Raw genomic sequence first — 22,157 nt, 5'->3', positions numbered from 1 at the left:
TGAACCAGTTAACTAGTGCCTTATGAAACAGTGAACCATCCACAACATTGTAATAATCCAAAGAAAAATGAGTTTGCAGAGGCACTCTGAGGTTGAAAAAGTATAAAAAGCCTTTAATTCATCATGGCAAGAACTGGTTAAAAGCACATGGGCCTACACGTTGCGGCCATCTTGGCCTTCATCAGGGCATAGAAACAGGAAGTGATTCTCATTCACAGGAAGTGATTTGGATTCTCACTTCACCCGTCGCAGAAGAGCACCTGAGCAAGTAATTATCTGAAGTCTCCTGAGCGCCCTAAGCCCTTTTGTGTCTTCATTGTAATAATCCATTTGGTGACAAAGACTTCCTACCTACTGCACTTCTACATTGGATCTTCACAAACCACCATGACAACCATCTGGCAAAGATCCTTTGGTAAACCAAAAACACTCACTGCAGTAATACTAGACCATTTGACATCAAACCAATGAAAGGCTCTACATGAAAAGATAATTATATGAAAACATAATGCATAAACAAAATTCCCACCAGCCTAAGCTGTACACAGTACACATACAGTACACCTCTCATTTACAGTGTGTGTGTGTGTGTGTGTGTGTGTGTGTGTGTGTGTGTGTGTGTGTGTGTGTGTGTGTTTATGTCTTTATGTGTGTGTGTGTGTGTGTGTGTGTGTGTGTGTGTGTGTGTGTTTATGTCTTTATGTGTGTGTGTGTGTGTGTGTGTGTGTGTGTGTGTGTGTGTGTGTGTGTTTATGTCTTTATGTGTGTGTGTGTGTGTGTGTGTGTGTGTGTGTCTTTATGTGTGTGTGTGTGTGTGTGTTTTGTCTTTTTATGTGATCACCTGGTAGCATATATACAGCTTTTACGGGAACCGTGCTATTTAAGGATATATTGTCTGGAATCTCTGGCACTCTATCTGCACTGCCATCTAAAAGTTGCAATTTACACTAACCAAGACCCAAGTCTAGCCCTGCAATACACAGTGGTGGTCAGACTTCATGGCTGTAACTCAAAGTGACAAAAATGAGAGCGTTTCTAAGACTTCATAACTTTAAATCCTGCCTTCCTCAGAGATTCTCCCACGTTCGCCCAGGCAGAGAGAAGCGAAATTGGACTATCAGAGCGGGGGTGTGAGACACGGAAACAAGGCCTTCTGGGAAAACCAGGCCCCTCACATGGCTGATGACAGCCTGGTGCCATGGTGGGCTTAGCAGAAGTACAATATATTAAGAATTCATAGAAGATACATTTTATATTGTCATATAAACCATGAGAACTGTTTTACGCATTTGATATATTGTTAATAGCTTTTCCATATGCTATAGATGTTATTATGCTTTTGTATGAGGGCAGGGGGAGGGAGGTGAGGACAGTGGGTTCAGGAATGATCCTTACTGTCGCTGTGTGTTTGAGTTACTGTAAACGTTTTTTACTGCAAAAATGTTTTTTGAGATATATTTTACACTTGTGCAAGGTCTTCAGTGTCAAATTTGAATTGCGACCTGCCAAATGTACCTGCTAGTACATGTTTATGTCCTTAAGGGTCATGATGAAGTAAGTGAGTGAGTAGGTGAGTAAGTAAAAGAACAAACACTTTGCTCCAGGCCTTACCTGCGGAGTGAGAGGCGGCCGTGGGAGCAACCTCCGGCCTGTTGACGTCAGAGGCGCGGTACACGATATGATGGCGGCCAGGACCTCCGTGCTCCTCTCCAGTCAGCGAACGTCCTCTCTCCAGCGGCTCAATGAAATACTCCTCCTGCCCATCACGGATCATCCCCGCCTGCCCGACAGCATGAGAGATGGACAGACAGACAGACAGATGAAGATAGAGAGAGAGAGAGAGAGAGAGAGAGAGAGAGAAAGGTATAGAAATATTTATAATAACTATCACACAGCTATGAGATAGGCTGTCACATATATTACAACCCTTCATTTGTTTTGGAGAACCTGAGCACTGCATATTGAGCAACAGTCTCTGCTAGCTCTTTAAGTGGATCATATATTTTAATCGATTCAGAAAATGTTCTGTCCACTCTTTTCCACTTTGCAGTCTTGCCCCTCCACCATCATAATATAGCAGGACAAAATCTACTCTGGAAGAAAACAAGGATTGGACACCATCTACTGTATGAGATATAGGACACAAAAAAATGTAACAGTAATCTCCAGGAAGACTAAGATCAGTGTTCTCAGCCAACTCCCAATTCTGCCTGGTCTCCCTGTGAGAACGTGGAGCTGTACATCAGCTTTTTAATGTCTCCTCTCTTGCATCAGGCTCATTAACAGCATCAAGAGGTGGGGAAGACAGAGGGGAGGAGTTGAGGACTTGAGAGCCGTCCAATCGATGCGAGTCCAGGGATGGGACACATCCCTGTCTTTTTTTCCCCCCCTGCCCTTCAGAAAACCGGAGTCTTTTCCCTTGACTTCCATAGCAAATTAGACAGGTCGGGAGAGAGGTGAAATCAATAGCAAGGTTTCCCACTCCCTCTGATGTGGAGAGCAAGGTGGGTGGGGTGCCAAGGGCAGTGTCAACACTTGAAATGTGGTGCAGATATTAGGCTCCAGCCCCTTAGACATGGCCGAGAGACTACTGTTTCTTAAGCAGCACGGGTGTACACAGCACCGACAAGAAGAGCTGCCTCTTCTCAGCGTTAATTGATAGGAGCTGGGTTGAATGCCCCAGCGGTCTTTGGCTCCTCCGCATAGGAAAACCTTAAAAGACTCCACTTAGAACCCTTAATGGAGGTCCGTAGTGTAGTTACGGCTGCTCTGAACCCAAGATACCGCAAGATTCCAAGAGTTTGTTGAGCTTTTACTGCAATCTAGATCCCCTATTGGGTCCAGGCAGTGACATCAAGGGCTGCAGACACTTAGTATTAAGGGTTCTCTTCTGAGGATAAGAAAATAAACCTTTATATACAGCTGTCCAGTGTGTGGTTGCCTCCGTGTGTTACTTTGTGGTTGACATGGCAGGACACTGCACAAAATCCCACAGATGAACTACAACCGGCCTGGACATCACCAGCCCAGGCCACAAAACGTTTAATCTGAGACGTATCCTGGCACTTAAATGCAGAACTGCAAAACTGCAGCTAAAAGGACCAGATGAGCAGCGCAGCTGAAATACACAGTAGCCCAAAACCAAAACCCATCTAATCCACTGACTCAATGACAAAGTGAGGGGACAGTGTCGGAGAAATGAGAGGCAAGTCGGATTCCTATAGGGGGGAAAGTGATGCGTTTTGCCAGAGGGTTTCCTGGAAGAATGTAAGTCGGAAAAATCAATAAACTGAAGCAAAAAAGGTTTTTTACTGAACAATGGTTTTAAAAGTTTAGGATAATTATTTCCATTTGGTCCACACCAGAATCGTCAGTGTGATAAAAAAAAAAGGTCAAGATCTTTAGAACAAAACCGTTACCTCATGGAACATTCTCTCCCAGCTGATGCATATCTTCTGGATAGGACAGAAGAACTTTAAAAATGCTTGGTTGAGGGGAAGGAGTGGGAGGGGGGGCACTCAGCACGGAAAAATACACTAAATATCCTTTTGGGGAAGGGTATAACTAGCCTGTCTTAGCAGGCACAACTTTTTCGACTAGATCTTTTAACTTAGACAACAAACAACAGAGAAGACCATAACAAAGAAAAAATAGGACATTAAATCCAAATTTGCTGAAATCAAGAACAGGTGAAAGCTGCATCCGTGTATTTTACTGCCCATCTAACTAGAGGAACAAATAAAGACACCATCACAGGGCTGAGTCATTCTGACTCAAAACTCTCCTCCCGATCAGAAGGACTGGTGAGGGTGACTGAGACAGCGCAGATGTTAGCGGGTCAGATGTGATGTGGATTTGTCTCGGGGAGATGAGCGATGCCGTTGTCATTCGGACAGAGGCTGAAGGGGGTCAAGCTGCGTCGCATCCACTGGGCTGCTGAAGCCTGTAATGAGGCGTGTGTGTCTGTGTGTGTGTGTGTGTGCGTGTGTGTGTGTGTATGTGTGTATGTGTGTGTGTGTATGTGTGTGTATGTGTGTGTGTGGCCATTGCCTGTATGTTTCCTTAACAAATTAATGTAATTTGTGTTAATTCGTCATAAGCACTGTTGCCAACAATTAATCACAGCTCTTAGGAATAACATAAAAAGAATGAACTGCAATCAAATACTTGTTTGCAATCTCTCACAAGCCAACAGTGACACTGTGGCTGTTTGCCCAAACCCCAGGCTGGCCATGTGTGCACAGACGCACGCACGCACGCACGCACATGGACACGGACACACACACACACACACACACACACACACACACACACACACACACACACACACACACACACACACACACACACACACACACACACACACACACACACACACACACACACACACACACACACACCAGATGCTATGAGATGGTGCAAAGAGAGAGTGAAGGAAAAGTGTGTGGGAAGAAGACCACCTCTGCATGTAGGGAGGATCCAAGGGCCCTCCTGACCCTTTCATAAGTAATGAAAGGCCTTCCTTCAACAGACAAGGCTATAACAGCCTCTAATATTACAGAGTGGAGCAAGTTCCCTGCTGTTGTCCTGTTGCCATAGCTGGCTTTGTGCGCTGTATGTTACTCCCCTGTGACACTCTCTGTCACAGAGAGGCCGCACAGTAATGATTAAGAGTCATAATGACAGTGACCCTCACATAAATATCTACCTTTAGCACTGAGCTGGTGCATAAACACTCATTTTCAGGGTTAAAATGACGGTCAGATATGATCTGTTTCAAATGCCCAAGATGCTTCAAATATCTAGAGTGGAGGCAGACATCCAGATGTTCTCCCAGATTTCCTGTGGTAGAAAAGAAGTCGCGGGCAAGTAAGGCACTGGGTCAACTCCATGTCAAGTCGATTATTCAACAGCATTTTTCTTGTCACGTCAGAACCATTAGAACGAACTCTTTTTGATCTTCTTCAATCCACTGACAAAAGAGAAAAAGGAACGCTCTCAAAATGACACAAATAAAAGACGACTTTGTGTGAAAGGAAACAGGCCTGCGTGACACGTGAGTCTTTAGGGAAGAACACCAGCCTGGACAAAACCGTGCAAAACAAGGCCAATGGCAAGGTCAGATCCAAGTGATGGTCACTGCATAAATCTCTGGCCACACTAACACGCAGTCAAACACATGGCCCATCATACCTTCGGCACATCTGTCCTGTTCTTCTCTCTGGTCGGTGCTGTTGGGCCTGTCCGGCTCTGGCCAGACCTCCCACATGACTTCCCTTCTGAACTGGGCTCTGCTCAGCACAGCTGCTTATTTCACTGTGACCTGTGGAAGCCAGTCAGATTTCCCCTCAAGGAAGAAATATGGACAGGATGGGCCTTTCGGATAGACAGTCACAACTATAAACAACACTCTTTTACCGTCAACCCTTGATTTTTATGATGTTTGTATTTTTCCACATAAATCAAGCAGGTCAGTCAGCAAATCAAGTCAGTAGTCTGCTTCGTTCTTGAATCATTACAAAGTCAAGATTTCATAATCCCCAAAAGATTTTTTTTATCGTCCATGAAAAACATGTATTTTTTTCCAAAGGATTTGTCACTGGAAACAGTGGCACATAAAATCATGAGACAGGTGCTTTCTGGGACCCAATCCCTTTCTATTTCAAAAACCTCTATGCTCCACTGCAAAACGTGAAATGAGAAATGCTGTTGTACTAATAGATTGGACTTATTCTGGCCTTCTAAACTGCTCAATACACAGAATGAAAGTCAGATATAAGATGATGAGCCCAGAGAAATTCCAGTGCTGTCAGTATGAGTGGAAAATTGTGTTGTGCTCCACACTCCAGCAGGACCAATTTAGACAACTATAAATCCTGACAAGAGTGTCAATATGTCCCTCTCGAAAGGTAGTGTAACCTGCTGCTAGCACTGCTGGGCCTCAGGCCAAAGCCAAATTGACTGAGAAAGAGATACACACACGCAGAGAGAGAAATAGAGAGAGAGAAAGAGAGAGAGTCAGAGTGAGAAAGAGAGAGGGAAAGGGAAAGAGACAAAGTGAGACAGAGTGAGAGAGAGAAAGAGAGAGAGAACATGGGAGAGTCAGAGAAGGAGATCTAGAGAGGGATTGCATAGCTCTCTATTGAGAATACACACTCCCATTCAAAAGCATGTGTGGTGTGGTGAGCTTTTGTTTTGATCCTATCCTGAGGAGGGATTCCAAGAAGTGGGGAAGAGGCCTATATGAGCCCATCCACTTCCTCCCACCTACAAAGCACAGAGCGAACACACTCCACTCTGCGCATTCCTCTCCAGGAAGGAGGTGAGTATGTACAAGGCCTCCAGAGACTTGGCCGGGAAAATAAAGGGCCTCTCTCTCCCTCTTCCTAAACTGACCGCTCACGTGGACACTTGCAGTGATTTCACAACCTCTCTACGGCCAAAATGCTATTATCCGCTTACTCCAACAGAGGAGAAGCTGCACATTCACAACACTGGCCAGGAGAAGATGGTGTTACGCTTCATCTCCTGTCATGTCAGTATCCTTTCACTCATTACACCTGAACCTGTCTGGGACTACAGTGTGGCGTTTAAAGGCTCAGCCTCAGTTCTTTCCCTTAATGCTCCCCCCACCCCCCCACCCTCACCCCCCCTTGAAATGTCAGGCTGATGGAATGTTAATGGCATCATCAAAGGCTACAAAAAGTTCCATGAAGACAGGTGCCAGAAGATTCTGGAACACCCCGCCATGGCAAGAGTTCCTCTTTCATCCCACGCTACTGTGAACTGCGCCCAGCAAAGCGCTATCTGCTGGAGCAGAGCAGGAAGAACGACAGGCTCGTTGGCTCCGGTTCGTTACAACAGAAACCTGGGTCCAGTTTTGATGCCTTTCATGTCCACAATCACAAAGATTATAAGACCACCTAAACACAGGTAGACAGGCAATACTGAGACATGCCCATGATCCAACGCCAGAGCCTTAACATCCCTGCCATCAAAAACCTATTTAAAAAACATCCATGAATACCTGAACAATAAAGCAATCGTTGGAGCATTCTTTGATAGGGTTCATGTACTATTTATTGAGCGGAGCATTCAATTTCAGGTTATTGCTGCAGTTTTAGCACATAGCAGAGAGGTAAACTGCAATAATTACTTTAAAGAATGACCGAACCTAGTAAAGTTTGGCTTCAACCGCATTCTAGAGCAATGATGCTTTATTTCAACTCATTTGAGCTAATCACTTACGGACTGCGGCAACATTTAAAGCGATGATTTCCAGATGTGTTAGACGAGCTGTTTATCCTGTTATCATTGCACAGGAATGGGGGAGACGTTCCACTGTCACCTCTTTCTTATTAATCAAATATGTCACCAGTCTGAATGAAAAATGGTCCTGAAATAAGAAAAATGTCTCTGTATCTCTCACATTAAATAGACCCTCTACTTAAACATTATAATAATGTTTTGTAATGTCACACCTCGTGTATATCAAAATATGCATTTCAGGAGTTTGAAGGGAGTGACGATGCACTGGCATTGACCGTGACATTCTCTAGTCTACAGGACTAGATGATGACTGTGGTGACAACCTGTCACCCTGCTGGACACGTGAGGTGGACCCCTGTGGTCATCTCCCACACATCCCTCACTCAGAGCGAGGGCCTCAGGGCAGAGATGGCCACCTGCCCCCTCTAACGACAGCCCCTCATTTACAGAATCTGCAGGGCCTTACCTGCTGCTGGCCACAGAGACGCACCTATGGCTGCAGCGCTTGCAGAGACTGCTTACAGGCAGGAATGTAGAAATGACACTAACAACTCAGACACCACTGGCAACTCAGACCACATGCCATGGCTTGCTTACAAAGGATGTTTACAAGCAGGAAAGGGGAAAAAAGCAAAGTAAAGTCAATTGACTGGTGGTGTTTAGCAGACACTATCCTACACAACACAGACCCCACAACAGCGGGTTGGGGATTCTAACCCGGGCTGACTCAGCGATGCTACTGTTGCACCATCACACCCGCAATAACACTGCGAACTCAGACCACTTGGTATGGCTTGCTTTGTATGGGGTATGAATGAGGAGTGGACAGGATGTGGCTCTCATGGAGCCAGATAAAATAAAAATATACCGCAGGAGACTAGCATGGGCGCATCGGCTAAACATTGGGTGGGAATGTAAAGCCTGTGCAGTGTGTTGTGTTTGAAACAGCGTAGATCCAGTGCAATCCAGTCATAAGTTGATGTCAGAGTTCATTAAGTTGGACTTACATGCAGAAAGTGGAAAAGGGAAGTGGTTCTTTTGGCTTTGGAGTTGTGAGCCAGATCGAGGGGAAAAAACAGCCATGTTTGTGTCAGCTCTCACTGCCAGTTGAACAAGTAGTCTCCAAACTTGTGCTCTAACTATCATGAGTGTTCTAGGACTGACCACTCTCACCAGAGAGAGATCTGGTGACATTGAGGAGTGTGGTCCGGCATAAACACAGCGTACTGAAGCACGCATGTTTATGCAGAGACCCATGAGGGACCCATGAAGTTCTGAATTCTTTAACCATGATGTACAAAATTCAAGGTTATAAAGATCACATTATGCGAAACAGTTCAGACAAGTAATAGTCGTGCATCAGTACAACAGATAGTGCTCAAACCTACTGCAACACGTAAAATTATTAAATGCAGTTCAATAATCAGTTGTGAAGAGCATAGTTACAATGTGTCTTAAGTCCCAAATATGATAGAAAGTGAGTCTGCTGGAACCTGCCCACACATTACATCACCGCTTGGAGGAGTCTCCTTGTCATATTGTGTGGAATGTGTGGCCTTTCAGTGATTTGACAAGGATAAAATAATCAGTTTCTCAACTCCTGCAACAACCTTTGGGTGACACAGTGATGCCTGATAGTGTTTTCTATCATCTGCTTGACACCATATCATGGATTAGGAGAGAGGAGTCTTCTCTGAAACACTCAAGGAGTTATTTTAAGATACACTCGATGCTAGTTGAAATACACCGGTATTATGCTGACATTTCTATTTTGACAATTACATGTATTAAAATAGAATCACTGTTTATTCAATAGTGTAAACAAAATGAATTATTTTCTTGTAAGGATTTCTGTTCGATTCACTGTCAAGATACAGTATAGAGGGACTGTAACTCATTTTTATCAGTGGACTAACTCTAAGTTTGTGCAGTGAAAAGGATTTCAGCACACATGTACACGCATGCTTGCTACAGTTTACCTTGTGACAACAGTAATCTTAGTGATGAATGGAGACCCCAACATATAGCTGTGCCTCTAAACATATGGCAACTCATAATTGTATTCAACAGAAGGCCTCTCCGCCATAAGGATGTGTTTACGGCCTTGCTAATTCCAAGTGAAGTTCTGCGACGATTCAACGTAATGGCAACATATGCCCCCCTCCCTTCCCAGCATGCAGTGCAGCGTTGTGAGTTCACCGGGAGGCTATCTCTCCTCAGGATGGGTGTGCACAGAGAGCAGAGCAGAAGTGTGAACAGAAGCCTGTACTTGTGAGGTCATTTAGGCAGTGTGCTCTCTCGCTCACTAGCTCGCTCACTTGGTTTGCCTGGACATGCTTTCCTCTGCACTTTTTCCCATTACAGAAATGTGTGTGTCTGTCTTTGCTGAGGAGCCATGGCAACCCGACGTACACAGAGACACCGTAGCCCATGCCTGCCTCAGAGGGACACAGAAAGCCATTACCTTCAGCATACTTCAGGAGAACACACTAGAATAATTACACTAAATTTACTTAAAGGTACACTATGCAGGTTTAGGTATTTTTGGAGACTGTAGAGCTCCCCCTAGAGTCGCGATATATTTATATTTATACTCCGCTGTTGTAAATAGCAAACTTCTCATGATTAATCCTCTGTACACAATTAAAATGCTTTATTTGGAGGTGAAGGATTAACAACAGGCTACTGACAAGGTAATGATTCAAGGTAATGATTCTCGCGAGATTTGTCGGGTCGCCGTTCTTGAAGTTGCATGGCTTGTTTTCTCGGAAGCGAGTCTCTATGTCTATGCTGTATAACTATGCTAGGTTATCCATTCACCTATTACAAGGTCGTTTACCATCAAATTGGCTTTTGTAAAGGTACAATTCTTGCATAGTGCACTTTTTTTTACTTACAACATTTTTTCTTCATTGTTTGTGCTTGGCCATATTTAGAGTCATAGCTGTTCCATTTTTAATCTACTTTTAAAATGAGTTTCTTTGACTTCCTAATGCTACCTGGCCAATGGAAACTCAGTCATGCGGTAAGATGGTTCTTTTGATTTGCTGCTTGCTTGCGTTGCGCACCACTTCCCTCCTCTTGTAAGGAGTCTCTGCCAAACGCATTGATGTAAATGCAAATCCAAAAGACTATCTGATGAACGTGACTCAGAGTGATCAAGCCCTAAATTATTGATTAACGTAAGCATAATTCATTAATGTAGCAATCTGAATTCCATTCCATGTGCTGTTACAGGCAAACCATTTTCAGCACCTAAGATTTCCACAGAGACAAAGATGAAGCGTTAGCTGTTAATAACAGCCGGAGACACATTAAGGCTTATCAGGAACTCTGAGATGACTCCAGCCCCATCATGTACATGTATCTCTGTCTTAGAGACTTCCTAAAATAAAACCTCGGCAGAACTGTATGACACCATGATCAATTCATCATTAAGGAAAACTGATTTGGCACCATCCAGCAGAGAAGCTGCCGCTGCCTAGAGACACAAGTCACATTTCGGCCCCACAGGAGTCCTCCTCTTGGTGGCTCTTCAAAACTATCTGCCTTCTCTGCAGTGCCACTATTAATTAATGTGTATAAACAGTATTATCAGTTACCAGACTTTCAGCTACCAAACACTAATATGTCTGCCACTGGGAAGATTCTCTGTTATACAACAGATTTTATAATGACCAAAGCAGACATCCATTTGGCAAAATGACCAGGAGTCTGCAACCCCATCCCCAAACTCATGTGGTGTTCATATATCAGTGCTCATTTTTCAGTGTGATCGCTCATTTTTATAGCTGTTTGTTTCTTTTCAGAGAAAGCTGCAGCTGTTTGTTTCTTTTGTTATCAGTGATGTCAGTATAAAACTCTTACTTCATTGGTAATCGTAAAATGAAGATGTTGGCACATGGTTATGCAAGAAACACTGAACTGATTCAGTGTTGGAACATGGGAAATGTAGTAAAAGACCAGTTATGCAATGTCCTCACAATTAAAATAAAAAGTTCTAAGTATTACAAACAATTCTGAGAACACTCAGCGCAAGAGGACAACACTCGGGACAGGGGACTCACCAAGCCGTCACAATTGCTGATGGCCACTGACGTGTCGGGCAGATTTGTGACGTGCCCCACGTAAAAGCAGTCGCTGGGCAGAAGTGGCCCGTAGCGTGTCCCGTTGGCAGCGTTCTCGTCGTCGCGCCACTCTACAGTGGCCCCCGGGGCGACCAGGCGCGAGTTGAGGCGGAGCTGCATGTGGAGTTCGCGTCCGAACACGGTCACGTTGTAGAAGAGCGTCTCCATCGACGCGTGCCCGGCGGAGGGGTCGGCCGCGTGGAGACCCCCCTCCTCCTCCTCCTCCGTGGCCTCGCGCCTCCTGCGTCGCCGCTGCTGGGCAACCGCAGGCAGCTGCTCCCGGAGCTGGTCGGCTGAGACGGCGGGCACCAGGAAGCGCCCATGGGCATCCGTGCTGACCGGATACACCAGGCTGTACTCCCTGAGCGTACGCTGGAGGGACTCTGCAGAGAGCAACACAGTAAAACACACACACACACACACACACACACACACACACACACACACACACACACACACACACACACACACACACACACACACACACACACACACAGTTTAGTTAACATGCAAGAAGCAGCCTCCATCACCACCACCATCAACCCTCAAGGACCAACTGAGTATATGATGTTGCTTTCCATGTTTCCATTTCCATAAGCATGTAATTCTAAAGCATGTCATATACTGTATATCCTACACATTTAGATACAAATGTCAGATGACATTGAACACATCAAACAATGCATGAGATATACAAAGTTGTGGTGATCACAATGTAATCTTACTATAACAATATCAAGAGATCTGCCATGCCAGTCCTGTGGACAGATATACAGTATTGTGATATACTACTGAGACACAGACACTGCAGCGATTCATTGCTGATCATGTCCAAAAGGAAAAGGAAGCCAAAAAATCTGACCACAACAAAAGCAGTACCATATCAGTGCAATAGCATTACAAACTACAGCAATTACCATCCACTTGTACATTACATTGAAAAGATTGAGGCAGTCTTTTACATTTGATATACCATAATAGGATATTGCACACATTCTAGGTGCACTGTCAATACTGTACAAACCCTACTCCATATCCGGTTCTCTCTCACATTCAGTGGAACAAATGTCATTGCTTAATGTATAGAACCTTATAGGTAGAACCTTATAGACATCATCATCATCATCATCAACCGTTTTTTATTCAGGGAGAAATTGACTGAGCATCAAGCTCTTTTACAGCAATGGCCTGAGTTACAAAACATACAACAACAATAATCAAAATAACAAAACAAGAACAATAAAACATACAAAAGGCAAATAATAATAATAATAATAACAAAAATAAAATAAAATACATAACAAAACCATATAATTCTCTCCTCCATTTCTCGGCATACACATGTTTTCAAACAGAGTGAGAGAGGGTGGAGGGATAGTGACAGAGAATGTTAATAATGGTGAATTTGACAAATGAGTTGACTTGCTAATCGGGTGTAGGCTTTATATAGCTGCTAGTAGCAATGGCAAGACCCACTGCATCACAGTGTCCCTATGACTATGTATGTTCCCATGGGAACAGAGGAGGGTGTCTGGGACAAAACATGTTTCAAGCTTTGTGAAGATTTGTCTCTCTGTTGAAGAAGTAAGACTCAGGTCATGTTTGTATTTGATAACTATAACAAGAATTCAGAAGTATATGAAGCAGATACTTTATTGGGTTCAAAGGGGATATTTGTACCGAGAACCTTTCAAGTCCAGGGACATAGTGTAGAATGAAATGTCTGAGACTGAAGACTTAAATTGTCTGTTGGTGGCGCTAGAGGGGTTGAGGGGCAGGCCCCGGGGTGCTAAAACTTTACGTTGGACCCACAGCAAAGTACACTGTAGTGTCATAAAAAAACACCCCGCAAACGTTTGTCATTCCGCCTACCTTCAGGGCTAAACAACAAGGACATACAAAAAGATAACAGTGGGTCTCTGCACCTTCATGGGGCCCCCAAAAAACAAACGGCTGTCAAACAACCAACAACACTTAACCGCACAGTGGCAACTGCCTATACGGTAAGTGATGGGCTACGTTGTATCCTCGGAGTTGCATACTGTAATCATCCAGATCTAGGTTGTGGCTAGTGTCAGAGAGCCAACCCTCCCCGCCCGGCTCGAAGGCAAGGCATGCCCTTCACCTCACTGGAGAGACAGACCATCGTGCAGCTTCATCGTTTATTTATTCCGTTCTCAGGCATACCAGAGACTTTAAGCAATTATTTCACTGTTTCTATGTATTGAGTTTCATCGCTGTGAAAACGTCTGTATGGAAAATTGCATTTTCCATAAAACCTTAAAAGCATCAGGGGCTGCAACGTTCTGCATGAATTTCAAGTAGGATTCTTATTTTCCAGACAAGAGGCTGTGCTTTCCCTGATCGCAGTCTGGATCTATAAAATAACTACAATACTTATATTAATTGCCATATTAGAAAATTGTAAAATGGACTTTAGTAACACTTTATGTCATTTAAGCTACTGTTCTAACATAGGAAACAGAACGCGCGAATAAATAGACCACAACATGGTTCGCTTCAGCGGATTGTATAAAAGTTGTCATAACGCGAAATAAATGGACAAAGGAGGATGGCAGGGAGCAGACAGTCAATCATGACTGCCTTTATGTGCTATAATATCACTTTGCTTGTTCCATAGTTCTCTATGAGCAAAAACAGTGGAAAAGGAAACTTGGAATCACAACGTTTTGCCTCGAAATGTGTGCCTGTAGGAACGTCAGTTGCTACGCTTTGAACTGGCTTTGCAATAGTAGGCTATAAAGAGTAAACAATGATGAACAGTACTTCTTACCTTTTGATTTGGTGAGATATAAACCGTTCGTGTGTTGTAACCGCAATAAAACAAAAAACAAAACATATCCCAGCTTAACATCCATGTCAGGTCCGACGAGAGGTAGATCGCACGGGAGAGAGGCGGACTTTGAGATCTCCGATAAGCGATCTACCAGCAAATGCGTGATCCCTTCTCCCCTCTTCTCTCCCTCCCAACCCCACCGCAAAGTGCACCATGGAGGATCTCTCTCTCTCTCTCTCTCTCTCTCTCTCTTACTCTCTCTCTCTCACACTCTCTCTGCGTTGCTGTTGCCCATTCAGCACTTTAAGTTTTGGTGAAACTTATCCCAACATTCTTTTTGCATGATGGTGAGAATGCAGTCATCTGAGACAGTCATCTGAGCATCATCCCTATATGTATATACTTTACTTCTTGTGATTTAATGTTTTTTACTCTGTTGACAACAATAATAGGTGAGGTGCTTGATACCATGCCCCTCTCAAGTCGTAGATGACAGTGGACAAGACATACATTTCTGACAGAAAGTCACATATCCTCCCTGTCTTATAAAATCACAGACCCATTGTCAAGGGACCATGGATGACCAGTTGCAGTCCCTCCAGTTTATTTGGTGAGGTACTCTCTGTCCCAGCACTGACCAAAGGCTCATTGGGCTCTGCGCTCAGTAAAGAGATAGCCTAGCCTGCCCAATCAGTTCATTATTGGATATTTCAGTATCACAGGTATCAGTTACATGAGCCAATGAAGCAACAGGAACAACAAATAACCCTAGTAAAAATTCAATTATGCATAAAACCATCTCCCTAAAATATCCCTCTTATAGCAGAATGCACAAAGCCATAAAATGCTATGAGGAATCATGTGTTAGTGTGTGTTAATCATGTGCATAGGTAAAGGGAAACCAAAGTAAACTTAGGCTTAGGATGAATGCATCTTTTCCCAGTTTTCATTTAATTTCATTGCTCAGCCATGAAGCAGGATTGAGAAATGATCAATTACATGGACCATAGTGGTGATAACGTGTCCTCCTTCATGTAACTTGCATGTAGTGAAGTACAGTGCTGGGTAAGAGTGTTTAAAAGCATTTGAGATAGCATCATTAACCATGCACATATTGCCAGCAGCGATTATAAGGTGAAAGACTCTGCATATTGAGGCTATGCATCTTACATAGCCTGCCATCGATGTGAGAAATACAAATATATACAAACTGAACTTTCTGCCCTCTAACGCAGGGAGGTCTGTAGGCAGATGGTCATCCATATTAATCCATGATACTGCACTCAGGGAACTTTCCGGTGTGTGTGTGTGGTGTGTCTTCCTGAAACTGAAGGAAACAACTGAGGTAAGGAAGCTAATAGTGAAAGACATATCACAGTAGAAAAATAGGAGATAAACCAGAGCCTAGCATAGTCTTTAAGCTTTTGTAAAGGTGGAGGTTGTGTTCACTTATTGGCAAGGGCGTTGGTTAGCCTGGTGTTGGGCATACAGAGATGGCAAATGATGGCATGGGAAACCACACTGATCAAATGATTTGGTGCACCACTGTACAACAACTGAAGAGAGTCAGTGTAGCCCATGTGTTGTTTTGTTGTCAAATTCTCCTGGCTGAATTGAAATGCTCAATTAAATTTAGTTGCTATGGTTCCAATTTAGTGGCTATAAAAACAGTGTAGTGTAATGTAAAGATAGTTACATTGCACATTTATATAAGAAAGCCTCCACTAAAAGCTGTGTTGGCCTATTAGGTTGTCACTTACTGGTGTACAGAGGCGCGTGGCCTCAGGCTCCGAGTACTCTGCTGTGGGCCACCAGAGGACTCCGAGGAGAGGAGGATGGTCTGGACATGCTCCAGCACCAGGGGTGAGATGGCCTTGAAGGACTAGTAGTGGTTGAGGTGTAATAGAGACAGGGGACTTGTTAGCGGAGTGTGTCTATGAAAGAGTGGAGCCAGGCTCACGTCATCGTTGGCCCTTAACCCGAGCACAGCCGAGCCAGTGTGTCCCGCCAGACGTGTGTTTCACATTTCCTCTCTTCTTCTTCTTCCTCCTCCTCCTCCTCTTCCTCCTCCTCTTCCTCCTTCTCCTCCTCTCTTTTACAGGGGAGATTGCACCAGGCCTCTTATATGAGTCTTTTCATCACTCTAGGTATTTTACTTTCTTTCTCTCTAACCCCTCCCCCCTCTCTCTCTCTCTCTCTCTCACTCTCACTCTCTCTCACACACACACACACACACAGACACACACACTAAATATACAGGATAACTCACACCCAGATAGATATGTAAACATCTGAATGATTCACGGCATACAGTAAACAGTGGGGAGTTTTTTGTTACACAGCTCTACGCTGTCAACATAATGTCCTCTTTTTATTTTTATAGACTGAGAACAACTGAAGTAGCCAGTGATGTAATGAATCGCCATATGGTAAAACTGCCATATAGACTTTCCCTCTGGCTATTATTTTACTGGACAGACATGTTTTTCTTTCATTTTGTGCAAGCGAAATTAAAATGTTAACAGCTTAATAAAGCTGTGCAGTACAAAAGAATGAACTGAAACAAACAGACCAGTTTGGTCAGTGGATGGCTTCCAGAGAGTCTAAAGCCCTCTCTCTTATGGCATTTACTGGTCCGTAAAGGAAACACGTGGCTAGTAAAAAGGGCAAAACTGGCATCCTTACGAAACCTGTCCTGCTTTTCCAAATGCATGATTTACATACACACATGGTCACCCAGGCATGCACTGCATTGCCCGCGCACTGCAGATTCCCACCGACAGATCTGCACAGGCCCCAACTTATGATGTATGTGCAACTTTTAAGGCAGCACAACCCTCATAAACCAAAAAGACATATCTTCAAAGTCTCCCCCTTTAGTCGTCTCCCGTCTGGTTCCGATGCTACCTGACACACATAGTTTTCCACCAATAAAATATTATGTCTCCAACAGAGACAGCAGGCACTGACACTTTAGAAAATCATGTGGGGGGGGGGGGTAAGTTGATGTATGAGAGGCCTAACAAATGTCAGAGCTCCGCTTAACAGGATGGAGACAGTGCAACGCGGAAGATAGCCCAGACACGGAGCAAGCACACTTTGATGGCGCAATCCTCAGGCAGTTCACATGAAGGTTATCGACCACGCCACACTTAAGTCCGTCAGAGAGAGGATGGGAGGTCATCAGCCTCCCTGCCGGAACCACCAATAAATCCCACCGAGCAGCCATATGCTGGATCAGTGGCATTCCTGAAGAGGTCCAGCAGGACCTCAAGGCTAGCCGGTGAGACTGGTGGTGATGGTGCTGCTGTGCAGGAGTCAGTTCAGCAGAGCTGTTTTCCCCCCCTCCCCCCCACCCCTCCGAGGAAAATCCTTGCCTCCCTCATTGTGTCAGCGTGCCTCAGATGACAGGGACTACAATGGCAATTATCCTGCACCTCAATGTATCCACGAGGAGGAGGAGGAGGAGAGCTGCCAAGAGACACAGGACGTAAATCTCATTAGGGTCTTGTCTGTGAGACGGGCGTTGTTTTCTTTTCTTCTTTTTTTGTATTGAAGCCTCCCTCAACACAATATCTTTGATGCCACTGAATATGAGAGGAGAGGAGAGGAGAGGAGAGGAGAGGAGAGGAGAGGAGAGGAGAGGAGAGGAGGAGAGGAGAGGAGTGGTTGCACAGAATAAGGGGGATGCCTTTCCCCTCTGCACAAAAACAAAAGCGTAACACGCTGAGCATCAGGGTCTGGCAGCCAGAGGCAGCGGCAGCAGTGCCACGGAACCCTAGCAGAAGAGAGAGAGAGAGAGAGAGAGAGAGAGAGAGAGAGAGAGAGAGAGAGAGAGAGAGAGAGAGAAGAGAGAGAGAGAGAGAGAGAGAGAGAGGAGGGGAGAGAAGAGAGGAGGGGAGAGAAGAGAGGAGAGGAGGGGAGAGAAGAGAGGAGGGTAGAGAAGAGAGAGAGAGAGAGAGAGAGGAGGGGAGAGAAGAGAGGAGGGGAGAGAAGAGAGGAGAGGAGGGAAAAGAGAGGAACCAGCTGCAGATTAACTCCTCAGCCCCTTGTGCCCTTCAGCGCAACAACGGTCACCCCCCCGCCCTTCCAATCGAAAAGCTGCGAGTTGCGTCACGAAGATGGACCACACTTCATGGGGCAACGTCTCGTTCTTTTCACCTCCGGTGGTGTTGTGCGGTGGCGTAATGAAAAGTCGCCGGGGCTGTGATCATGCCCGGGATTTAACCAGGACCAGCCTCGAGGCCACGGCTCTGGCAAACGTGTGCCAGGAATGCTGTCTCCCGTTCCATGATCAAAAGCACGGGAAATGTTGGAGAGGAATAAAATGGAATGGGGAGGAGAGGGAGAGTGTGTTTTCCTAAATAAAGGCTCCGAGAGTTGAACGAGTCCCAGACTTCGTGGAACAGTTTGTTGTTTTATAGCTTACTCGGGCACTGAGAGTGTCCTGTTCAAAAAATATGGGGAATCTGCACAGTTCACCCAGCACCACTTCATGTCAGCAACTAAGCCTCTTGAGTAGGAGAAAACGTGTCAGTGTGACCTTTCAGAAATCAGCAGCTGGCACAGCAGAGTAAGGCCGGCAGTGTGATTGGAACAACACCACTGTGGAGAATGCAAACCCAAACTATGACAAGGAAATCAATTATTTACAGTAAACACACATCTCAGTTTCCCATCTGCATGGGTCATGTATTTCAGAAGATCTATAGCCAGGCCCACACCCTTCCCCTCATTACTATTATACACACACACAAAGAGTTGTACACACACACACACACACACACACACACACACACACAAAGAGACCAATTCAAAACCTCACTGTTTCACTGCGGTTGCTATGTTTCTGAATTGAGCGCAGCATCATCTGGAGTGCCATTAACAAAAGTGTGACACAGGAACACATTACTTCTACCAACTCATTGGAGACCCTTAAAGGCAGCTGTCACTTGCTCTCGGAGTTAACTCTTCTCAGGCCTCTGCTGCTACATTTTCTCTTAGTCTCATTATGCATGTCTCTGTAATACACCTCACAAAGTAAACGGCATCTCAGGGGCCTGCACTATACATCTGAGACCCCAGTTTGAATCAAAAACACATGGGTTGACACTAGCCCCAGATTCGTTGAAGAGGGAAAATATAAATATAGGTATATAGATATACCAAAATATAGCCTTTGCGCCACGGCTTCAGATGTCATGCTCTTCAAGTGGTTCTAGAAGATTCCTTCATGCTCTCACTGCTGGGATGAACCACTTACTGTACCAATGCGCTCAGTGCTTGGCTACCTTGGACTCACTCTGACGCTGCGCAGTTCCAGCAGGTCTCTGTTTCCTGACTTGTCCACTAAGAGCACAAACCTGGAATCCAGATTCTGTTCATCACCTGAAGGCGAAAGGTGGAGTCTCCGTCATGTTCCAATATTACAGAAGCAAAGTCGAAACCGCAACGCTGAAAAAAAACTGCACAGATGGCAACATTAATAGGATACAACAGTTCTATGTGTTGGTATTCACCTTAAAACTATGTGTGTCTTGTTTAAGTTTTGAGTTGTCTTGGTCACCTTAAAAGTATATAACATGGTCATGGCGTCGGCTTGAGAGAATTTTGCCACCAGAGTCATTTGGGAAGACAAATTCTCTTCAATTTGAATAATTCAGGGTTTCAGCGACCTCACGGTTACTCAGATAGACAGCCCAAGTTGTAGGCTGGCACAGAGAAAGTGGAGAGAGAGCGAGGGGGGGGGGGGGGGGTGGTGGTGGGGGGCTCTGGTGGGAGCTGGGGGGGTTAGGGTTGTGCTGACATTCCCCTATTCGAATGAGTGTGACTGGATCTATCACTTTAAAATGAGCTCCCATGTAGCTCAGGTGGCGTCAGGAGAGGCGCCTAGCTGATTAAAGTATGAAGCGCATGTAGAAGTAGGCAGAGCTGTCAATTGCTGTTAATGTCAGGTTGTCTTCATCCCCAGGGAGAGAGAAAGAAAGAAGGAGAGAGAGAATACTGAATAATCTTAGACATCTATAGCTCCACCTTTATTCAGATTAACCAGAAAAAAAACACATACTCATACATACACAAACACACAACAGCAGATGTCGGAATCACACTATCAATAGGCCACTGCCAGCGACTGAAATGCCAGATGGAGCCCTGAAGCCAAATCTCAGCTCACACACACCTTCACTTCTTTTGTGTATCTCTTCCAAAACTATAATCATATCAAACCATGTTGCTGCAGCCATAATGTTTACCGTAACACGTCATTACATGCCAAGTAATGGAGGCTCTCTCTAATGGTGCTAAGGTGTATTGAAATGCTAGTATGGAATTTCTATATATCGGATGCATGATGATTTATCTTTTTCAACATATAAATAAATCAATAAAATGAAATGCAGCTGTGAAGTGTGTGCACCCACACCAGACTGTTGTTACATATGCTTCCTATTAGTTTGCATGGATTGTCTGAGCACTGAGCTTCCTCTATGCAGGCAGACAGATAGGCCAGATACTGAACTCTTTACTGATGTGGTTTGTGTCACGACTAATGAGGAATGGCAAAACTTCTAAATATACTTCACTGGGTTGTGGGAAATGCCATTGGCGACTACACAACATGAAACAGAAGCTATGCCGATGTCAAAAATCAAATGTTTCTGGAAGGATACATGACTAACGAGTGCATTTTAAGGTACAAGCTTCGTCATGATAGCATTCCAAAACACACCTTAAACGCTGACATCAGGACGCCTAACGAGACTGAGTGATTGCAATGATAACAGAGAAAAAAAATCTAACGCTATGTCCGCCTGCTAATGCCAATGAAAACCAGCTGCTACCATCCCTGGCTTTCATTGGTCATGCTGTCTTAACAGTTATAGTATGTATGAAGTGGTCACTTTAACCTCTGCATTTAATCAACAGGTGGATGAATCAAGGTTTATTTCAAAAGGACAATTCAGCATCAGCTTAGCATTCTTATTTTAAATTGTAATGACTGTAATGATTATGCCTATTGTCACATTAAAACTGTATTCAGCATTTGCCACATGAGATTAATCACACATGATCACAACTGGGGCAGTCAGTGGGAAGGCTGGTTGGGATTTGGAGCAAAATGTACTCATAGCACAAATTCGACACATGTTGGAACAAATCTGGATGGTCGTATCCATTTCATATTCGCCAGTGATTGTCATACAGAAAACGTGTCCCTGTGTGGCTCTCACAGTTGAGCTGTAACAAGCAGCCTGCAGCAGTCAGCTGGTCTTATATGACAGAGAACATCTCATACCGCAGTAGACAGAGAACATCTCATACCGCATATGACAGAGAACATCTCATACCGCATATGATAGAGAACATCTCATACCGCAGTAGAGCCTGATGACCAATTACTTGTAGAAGAGGTGCGAATTCAGGGTGCAATGGGACCTAGATTGCCAAGGTATCCAATAAGCCACTGCTCACAGGACTGGGAAAAATATGTATAGCAAACTCACATGTATGGCATACTCATACAATTACAGGTTGTATTGATACATTGTTACAATATAAAAATGAGAAACCGTAAACAAGTTAACCCATATGAAAATGTCTGCTTTGAAGTTGCCAACAGTCTGTCAAATAGAGCTAACTTTGAGTCTATACTTTAATGACAAAATTGATAGATTAGCCTCTCTCCTTGTCTTCAGGCCGCAGTCAGGGGATTTCACGGACAGATGGGACTAGATGGCCTCTCTGACAGTTCAGGAGGGACATTAATATCTTCTGTACATAACAGTGCCAAGATAAGACCGGCCCTGAAGTGAAATGCATTGACTAGAGGGAATTTCATAGGGGTGTCTCCATTACAGGTTATTTTATTGCCAGAGAGCAAGTTAAATCAGGATTAAATTAGGATCTGTGGGGGATTGTCTTTCAGATAAATGTAATATCACTTAGGCCCAAGGAAACAGGGA

The 22,157-nt window shown here is 44.4% G+C and overlaps 1 protein-coding gene across 1 annotated transcript in view; it reads right to left on the bottom strand.

Annotated features, from left to right (window-relative positions):
- adamts2a (ADAM metallopeptidase with thrombospondin type 1 motif, 2a) overlaps nucleotides 1–22,157 on the bottom strand; it is a 53,371-nt gene that overhangs the window by 29,587 nt on the left and 1,627 nt on the right. Inside the window, exons 2-7 of the mRNA XM_076274345.1 lie at nucleotides 19,496–19,581; nucleotides 19,019–19,063; nucleotides 15,954–16,075; nucleotides 13,269–13,276; nucleotides 11,337–11,779; nucleotides 1,612–1,780 (exon numbers count right to left, since the gene is read on the bottom strand). Of these exons, the coding sequence (XP_076130460.1) occupies nucleotides 1,612–1,780; nucleotides 11,337–11,779; nucleotides 13,269–13,276; nucleotides 15,954–16,075; nucleotides 19,019–19,063; nucleotides 19,496–19,581 (873 nt within the window). The remainder of the gene's footprint in view (nucleotides 1–1,611; nucleotides 1,781–11,336; nucleotides 11,780–13,268; nucleotides 13,277–15,953; nucleotides 16,076–19,018; nucleotides 19,064–19,495; nucleotides 19,582–22,157) is intronic.

This window comes from Alosa pseudoharengus, unplaced genomic scaffold, assembly GCF_046254945.1.
Source record: "Alosa pseudoharengus isolate Yale_2024_CS ecotype anadromous, Long Island Sound unplaced genomic scaffold, YU_APseudo_1.1 YU_APseudo_1.1_scf_8, whole genome shotgun sequence".
Classification (NCBI taxonomy): Eukaryota; Metazoa; Chordata; class Actinopteri; order Clupeiformes; family Clupeidae; genus Alosa; species Alosa pseudoharengus.
The sequence above is the reverse complement of the archived record's forward strand: the minus strand, read 5'-3'. Positions and strand labels throughout refer to the sequence as shown.